We start from the raw sequence: 7,932 nt of genomic DNA, 5'->3' as shown, positions 1-7,932 counted from the left end.
TGTGCCTCTGTAGTTTCTCGCTCTCACTCTCTCACACACATTTTCATTCATTTTCTCTCCAGTGAATGAGAGGATGATGGGAACGGACTCTGACCCAGAGTGTTTGTGACACCATTGTTGGCGGTTCCATGGTCCATCTTGTGTAAGCTTGATTTGTAATAGCTTGTGCGTTAGTTTTCCACCCTGCTTACCTCATACCCGGGGTTCAAATACATTTGTCTGATGCAGTCATTCACAACGCCCCTACTGTGTAGCAGAGCGCCCCCTCCCAATGCCATTGGCACACCCATTTGTTGTTTTGTCCCATTATCTCCATCTTTTATGAATGATGTCTATAGAGGCGGAACAGGAATGTAGGTTTATTCCTGTCTATAGCCAGTAAAACAATACATTATACAGTTTGGTTAGCACACATGTGTACACTTCAGTATCAGTTGACCTTTACGGCTGTAAAGTGGTAGGCTACCGTATGATTCTACAGGAACCTTGTCAGAGCAGTATATCAAATAGGTGTCGACCTAGACAGACACAAACATGAGCTATTCATTGAGAGTCAGGGGAGTAAGTAACATGTTCATTTCATAATGTGGATTCTGTCATTTGACACTGATCTATTGTTGATGATAACCCCATTCACAAACCAACATATCCAGACATATTACTGAGAGATGTACAGACAGACATACCAACAGACTACAGACACACATACACAACAGCAGGAAAGACACAAGACAGTATGAAAACCTGAAAATAAACATTATATAGCCAAGCTATCATTGCTCATTGTGTATTTATTCCTCATGTGATTTTTTCTTCTTCTATTATATATATATATTACCTGCATTTCTCTGCAGGCAAGCACACACACACACACACACACACACACACACACACAATCATCATGCACTCAACGCATGCTGCTATGTATAACAAAGGATTTGCAGAGGGATGTTCCTTTACCTCGAAGTAATACTTTCAAGTTCTGATACAACTCAAAGTCCACAAAAGATGCATTATACACAAAAACGCCCCCCCCCCCGAATGTCTCGACCAATAGCATTTCCAGTGGGGATGCACGCCCGCGCCACATCACTCAGCGTTCGTCACCCGCCCGATAAATAGCACTTTGTTTCGAAAAATCGTTATTCTCAATTATTCCGAATTACTGGGAGACAGGAGAGGCAATTTGTCTATTCGTTTTCTGCAATTGGTGTTAACTTTGTCATATATTCAAGTAAGTTTTACTTTCAGCTTCATTTTCACGATTTGCTTATCTATGAAAAGGCTCATAAATGGCAAAACGAGTTTCTGTTTCTGGGCTACAACGCTTAAAACAGAGGCTCTTAAATATTGCAATGAAATATTGCAATGTTTCAACCCGATGTTGCAAGAATATCTTAGATGTTTGCAATGTTTGAGGCTCCATGCGGTATGCGGACCTCTGCAGCCTATGCTCTTCACTTCTAGTCAATTTTTTTATGCGTTGTAGGCAAAATATTTAATGGCAAATGTACACGTTTGTGCAGATATTTTTTTTTTCTTCAAGGTTGATATGTTGACTTTTTTAATCGAAAACAGTTTCTGTAACTCGAGAGCGCACGCATGGCGCGTGAAACACGCCACAGAATTGTGTAACTTCTAAAAAATATTTATGTTGAGTCCTCCTGAATCTGATCAAATTTGATGGCTCTTTGCCATCTATATGGTGTGAATGATTTGACTGACTTCTATAGTGAACTATGAACCTATTTGTCCTATGTAGGGGGAAGGTAACTTATTAGCTTTCAGACTAAAGTTCAAACTGCAGACAAGCCAAATATTGACAGAGTTGGGGAGGGGGAAGGGTCCTCCTGGTGGTTCATGTACTGTTAGTGTTTGAGACTATGCAACACGTTAACAACCACCAGAACTAACTGGAGTACATAACTGGATTTGGGTTAATGTATTGAATTCGGTTCTGAGTTCTCTTTTCTCTTCTCCACAGGATGACTACCCAGTTCCCATCCCTCTCTCCGGAGCAGAAGAAGGAGCTCTCTGACATTGCCCAGAGGATTGTGGCTCCAGGGAAGGGCATCCTAGCAGCAGACGAGTCCACAGGTGAGGAGGCAACGCTGGGCATGGATGAGTGGGTGGCGGGGCGATTTGGCGAGGTGGGAAGCTACTATTGTATTTTCTCAGAAAGTAGCAGTGTTGGCCATCTGAAGGGGGAGTGTTAGAGGGAGACGTTAAGAAGCTACAGGTATCTGTCATTCTTACATTCTTTCCCATAATTTCTCCGACTAGGCACAATGGGTAAGCGCCTGCAGAAGATCAACGTGGAGAACAACGAGGAGAACCGTCGGACTTTCCGTGACCTCTTATTCTCTGCGGTTGACCCCAACTGCATTGGCGGAATCATCTTCTTCCACGAGACGCTGTACCAGATGTCGGACAAGGGTGTCCTCTTCCCCCAGGTCATCAAGGACAAGGGCATCGTGGTCGGCATTAAGGTGAGAAGACCAGCAACGTCCGGTCCCTTTTTGAATGCCATTCTTGATCTGGGACAGTTTGCTTGGTGAAAACAGGACAGGGAGGAAGTATGTATTTTCAGAAGTACTCGGACAGGACCTGAGGCTATGCTGCAGTTGTAATGAAGGACGCTCGTCCCATATACTACTGATAAGACTGGTTGAGTGTAGACAATTATGACCACACGCCCATCCATCCAACAAGTAATTACTGGCTTCACTTACCAAGATTGGATGTCATATAGTGACACTAAGGATTACACACTACTGGGAAAGGGGTTATAGTTTGAACATTTGTTTTCTAGGTGGACAAAGGCACAGCTGGTCTGAACGGAACAGATGGAGAGACTACCACACAGGGTAAGATTACGCTCTTTATTTCTGTTGCAACTCTAATAAAGCCCTGTGTCAAATCTGAAACACTTTGAAACCAGTTCCTGAAATCTCCCAAGACCACATTGAATCCGTTTGACATGATGGATTGCAAACCGTCAACAGTAAAATGCGTTGCATGACTATGAAAGCAAAGACTGAACAAAAATATAAATGGACCATGTAAAGTTTTGGTCCCATGATTCATGAGCTGAAATGAAAGATTCAGAACTATTCTGTACACAGCTTGTTTCTCAAATTTTGTTTACTTCACTGTTAGTGAGCATTTCGCCTTTGCCAAGATAATCCATCCACCTGACAGGTGTGGCATATCAAGGAGCTGATTAAAAGGCATGCTATTTACACATGTGCACCTTGTTAAAATAAAAGGCCACTCTAAAATGTGCAGTTGTCACGACACAATGCCACAGATGCCTCAAGTTAAGGGAATGTGCACCCAGAGCTGTTGCCAGAAAATTGAAGGATCATTTCTCTACCTTAAGGTACTGCCAACATAATTTTAGAGAATTTGGCATTAAGTCCAACCGGCCTCACAACTGCAACCCATGTGTGTTGGCGAGCGGTTTTGCTGATGTCAACGTTATGAACAGTGTACCCCATAGTGGGGGTATGGGCAGGCAAAAGCTACGGACAACAAACACAATTTAATTGTATTGATAGCAAAATTAATGCACAGCGAACCTGAGGCCCATTGTTGTGACATTTTATCCGCCACCATCACCTCATGTTTCAGCATGGTAATGCTCAGACCCATGTTGCAAGGAACTGGACATAATTTCTGGAAGCTGAAAATGTCCCAGTTCTTCTATAGCCTGCATACTCAGACATTGAGCATGTTTGGGATGCTCTGGATCGACATGTAGACGGATATTCCAGTTCCCGATAATATCCAACAACTTCGCACAGCCATTGAAGAGGCGTGAACAGGCCAAAATCAACAGCCTGATCAACTCCATGCGACGGAGATGTGTCCCGCTACATGAGGCAAATCGTTGTCACACCAGATAATGACTGGTTTTCTGATCCACACCCCAGCTTTAATTTTTTTTTTTATGGCATCTGATCAACAGATGCATGTCTGTATTCCCAAACAGGTGAAATCCATAGACTAGGGCCTAATGAATTTTCAATTGACTGATTTCCTTATGAACTCTAAATCTTGGAAATTGTTGCATGTTGTTTTTTATATTTTGTTCAGTATAATATCATCCTTCTCTCATCAGGTCTTGATGGACTCTCTGAGCGTTGTGCTCAGTACAAGAAGGACGGTTGCGACTTCGCCAAATGGAGGTGTGTGCTCAAGATCTCCGACGCCTGCCCCTCGGCCCTCGCCATCGCAGAGAATGCCAATGTCCTCGCCAGATACGCCAGTATCTGCCAACAGGTGTGTGCATGCCATGATAACTTCTCCCTTCTAAAACTATAGTGCCCTGTACCCTAGGATAGGGTGAACTTTAATGTCCCAGAGGGGAAACTGTCAGATGTACAGTACTACTGCTGTACCTGACTTCACAAAAACAAACAAATTATCAGAAATTCCTTAATGGTAAGGTTTGTCTACATAAGTGTGTACACGTGATAATTATTTTTCTCTCGTCAGAACGGCCTGGTGCCCATCGTGGAGCCAGAGATTTTGCCTGACGGAGACCATGACCTGCTGCGCACTCAGTATGTCACTGAAAAGGTGAGCTCATAACCTAAATCTGTGTTGGCCTTCAGGTAATACCAACTGTTATTTGAATCACATTTCTCAGTTGTCAATTTCTCTTTCACAAAGCCAGTGCTGGACTTGTTTTAACAACATGAAATTAAACTTATCACCCCAAATCTCTTAGTCACACTCCAATTGACATGGCTGAACTGAATGCCTCTAAACCATCCTTCTCACCAGGTCCTGGCAGCCACCTACAAGGCTCTAAACGACCACCACGTCTACCTGGAGGGTACCCTGTTGAAGCCTAACATGGTCACTGCTGGACACTCCTGCCCCAAGAAGTTCACCCCCCAGGAGGTTGGCATGGCCACCGTCACCGCCTTGAGACGCACCGTTCCTGCCGCCGTTCCCGGTGAGCCCGGGTTAGGTGGATTTGAAGGAGTAAAACATGTATATTTAGTTACGATCAGGTGATGCTAAAATGAACTCGCCACCAAATTGCTTAACCCCCCCCTCTCTCAGGCATCACCTTCCTGTCTGGAGGTCAGAGTGAAGAGGAGGCCACCCAAAACCTCAACGCCATGAACCAGACGTCCCTCCACCGGCCTTGGAAGCTCTCCTTCTCCTACGGCCGTGCGCTCCAGGCCTCCGCCCTCGCCGCCTGGAAAGGCAAGGCCGCCAATAAGCAGTCAGCACAGGACGCTTTCACCTCCAGAGCCAAGGTAAGATGGTGGGGCTATTCTAGGGTAGAGTGGACAACTTACTTACAGGTGCTAACTACAGGGATATCATTGGGAAGCTATTGTATGGTGGCGGCCTCTTTACTTAAAATTAATTGGGTTCAAATTGTCTCCTTCCTCTCTAAGCTTCATGCTGGAAACACATACTTTCCCCCCTTTTTTTTCTCTTACTAAATCACAAATGTTAATTTCAGAGCAACGGTTTGGCCTCCAAGGGAAAGTACACAGCGGTCAGCAGCGATGACCAGGCTTCCATGCAGTCCCTGCACACAGCCAACTATGTCTACTAACTAGAGAACACGGCAGACGCAAGGAGCACAACACAACCTTGAGAAATGTCACCTGCACACAAAGCAGGAAATTATTGAGCTGGGTTGTCTGGTTTTACTGGTCCCTCCCTTCCATGTTGACATTCCCTAATGACAGATCCAGTTGTACAAGTTATTCTCTGGAGTAAATGAAATAAACAGTGCAAAACAAAGCCTTTGTAAAAGTGTCATGCTGTTGGGTACAAAACACTTAAAGGGATTGTTAGTATAATCCTTTATCAATAGGCAAAGCATTGTATGATAACACTGAATGAACTCGATTGTCTAGGGTTGTTGGCTGGATTAAAAAGGATGAATTTCCTGGGGAGGTGCACACTGGAAGTGGTCAGATCATCCTGTTGGCCAGGTGCAGCAGGTTGTTCTGGGCCTGTTTAGGGAACTGCTAAGTGAAGGGGTGGAACAGCTTCAGGATGCTGGGCCGGTTGTTCTGGGCCTCGTCCACTGCAGTCCAACCCCAGATGTCACTCTCCTGAAGTGTGCAAATAGGGTTTCGGGGGAGTTAAACTTAAAGATTGCGAACTGGGAATGGAAACATTGGTATTAACAATTTGAGTGCTAATGAAGTCATTGTGCTGTCCCAGGACTGCAGTTATCATGTCACTGGTAATAAACAGCCAAACCCTTGTCATATTTACAGATAAGGCAGTACCAGAGGGGTGGCTCCGTACTCCAGCAGCCTGGACACCATGGTCCTCTCCCTCAGTCTGACTGCAATATGCAGAGCTGTACGGCCGTTATAGTCACTCTGGTCCAGGTTCACGCCAGACAGGTACCAGGCTTGCAACAGCTGGTAGTCCTTGTTCTGGACAACCCTGATCAAAACACAAAATGGATATGTACCCACAATCTACAATTGAAAATAAACTAGATAGTGTGAAAATATCCAATCACCAAGCTGCAATATGTAACTAACTACCTGACAATTAAGAAATTCATTATAGATCTCATTGTCAGCACGTCTAAGATCTGTTCTGTGCTATTTCTACACTTTTGTTTTAGCATCTTTTACTTTTTTGTACAACAGCCAGAAATACAATGTTTTTGGCCATGGAAAATATATTTACAGGCAGTTTAGATGGTATAACGATGCTGTACTTTGTCACAAACTGAAATTAGGTGAACAATTTTAGCAACCAGGAATTGATGGTGCAATTCCTGCATAATGCATCTTTAAGGATTAGCACAACATTTTGTTTAGACACTGACAGATAAGATGTATATGCTGTGACCAAACGCCTAGCTAGATAAGATGTAGACTCACTTGATCAGCTCCAGCCCGATCCTCACAAGCTCCAAAGACAGAGGGGCTCCTTTCAGACGAAGGATGCGGATGATGTCAAAGTGCCTGGAAGGAAAAATTACAATGGATTACTTTGTCATTCTAGACACACCATTGTATGCTTATTTGTCAGTCAGCTGGTATTCATATCACAAAAGCAAATCCTCTTCACACTGCACCGGTTCTTGATGGCCAGGTGAAGCGGTGTGTATCCAAAGCGGTCTTTGAGCTGGGTGCTGGCTCCTTTACCCATCAGGTACTTGACCATATCCAGCCTGCCCTTCTCACAGGCCTTGTGGAGGGGGGTGGTGCCGTCGTAGTCCCCACAGTTCACATCCATCTGCGAGAGGAAGGTGGAGGGAGAGAGTTTCTCAGACAATGTGTAAGGTGTCTTGTGTGTGGTGAAGAAATCCTCACCCTCTCCAGGATCTCCTGCAGGGAGAGGAAGTCATTGTTCTCCACACATCCACAGGCGAAGGAGGGCAGCAGCTCCCCGATCATCACTTTGACCTCCTGAGAAATCGATGGTGGGTGAACATCAGTCATGTTATTGGTCAAAGGTCAGAATAACTTCATGAACCATAGGAATTGCTACTTGGTAACACACTTCTTGGCTCTTGTTCTTCAGCCACTTCAACTTCAGCACTTGGCCTACCCAGTGCAGAAACCTTCTGTCTCTGGTAACAGTGCCCAGAATTATGATGGGTTTGGTGACAATATCCGGTCCGTCCTGTGTGCTGTCCATCTCTGCAAGGATGAGTTTATGGGGTGGTAGCCAATAAAATAGGCTACACCCAATGATGAAATGAACCCAGAGTGATCAAAAAAGTCAGCTAGTCATCTAATAAAAAAATATATATACAGTAGGAAGAGGAATATATTAAGAGGTAGCTTGGTACCTTTGCTTTAATAGTTAATATTAGCGTTAGACAACTTTTTAGTGTTGACTCTAGAACTAATTCCCCAACATTGTAGTAAAGCAGCTAGCTAATTGACAATATATTTACGCATAGTAAGAGCTCAAATACCC

General features: G+C 44.3%; 2 protein-coding genes across 2 annotated transcripts; one reads left to right on the top strand and one right to left on the bottom strand.

Annotated features, from left to right (window-relative positions):
* Positions 1-1,035: 1,035 nt before the first annotated feature.
* On the top strand, positions 1,036-5,775 carry LOC110504840 (fructose-bisphosphate aldolase B). Its single transcript, XM_021583688.3, has 9 exons — positions 1,036-1,234; positions 1,985-2,097; positions 2,284-2,489; positions 2,813-2,867; positions 4,124-4,284; positions 4,501-4,584; positions 4,792-4,966; positions 5,077-5,276; positions 5,489-5,775. The coding sequence occupies exons 2-9, from the start codon at positions 1,986-1,988 to the stop codon at positions 5,582-5,584; spliced, it is 1,089 nt and encodes a 362-aa protein (XP_021439363.1). The 5' UTR covers positions 1,036-1,234; position 1,985; the 3' UTR covers positions 5,585-5,775.
* Positions 5,776-5,822: 47 nt separating this feature from the next.
* On the bottom strand, positions 5,823-7,685 carry LOC110504841 (L-asparaginase). Its single transcript, XM_036970481.2, has 6 exons — positions 7,510-7,685; positions 7,320-7,415; positions 7,082-7,242; positions 6,885-6,968; positions 6,273-6,435; positions 5,823-6,092 (listed from the first exon to the last, which is right to left on the bottom strand). Exons 1-6 carry the CDS (start codon positions 7,645-7,647, stop codon positions 6,006-6,008), a joined length of 729 nt encoding a protein of 242 aa, XP_036826376.1. The 5' UTR covers positions 7,648-7,685; the 3' UTR covers positions 5,823-6,005.
* Between the last annotated feature and the right edge of the window lie 247 nt (positions 7,686-7,932).

Source organism: Oncorhynchus mykiss, chromosome 25 (genome assembly GCF_057628025.1).
Source record: "Oncorhynchus mykiss isolate SJ-2025 chromosome 25, ASM5762802v1, whole genome shotgun sequence".
NCBI lineage: Eukaryota > Metazoa > Chordata > Actinopteri > Salmoniformes > Salmonidae > Oncorhynchus > Oncorhynchus mykiss.
Note: the sequence above shows the minus strand (reverse complement) of the source record. Positions and strands in the feature narration are given on the sequence as shown.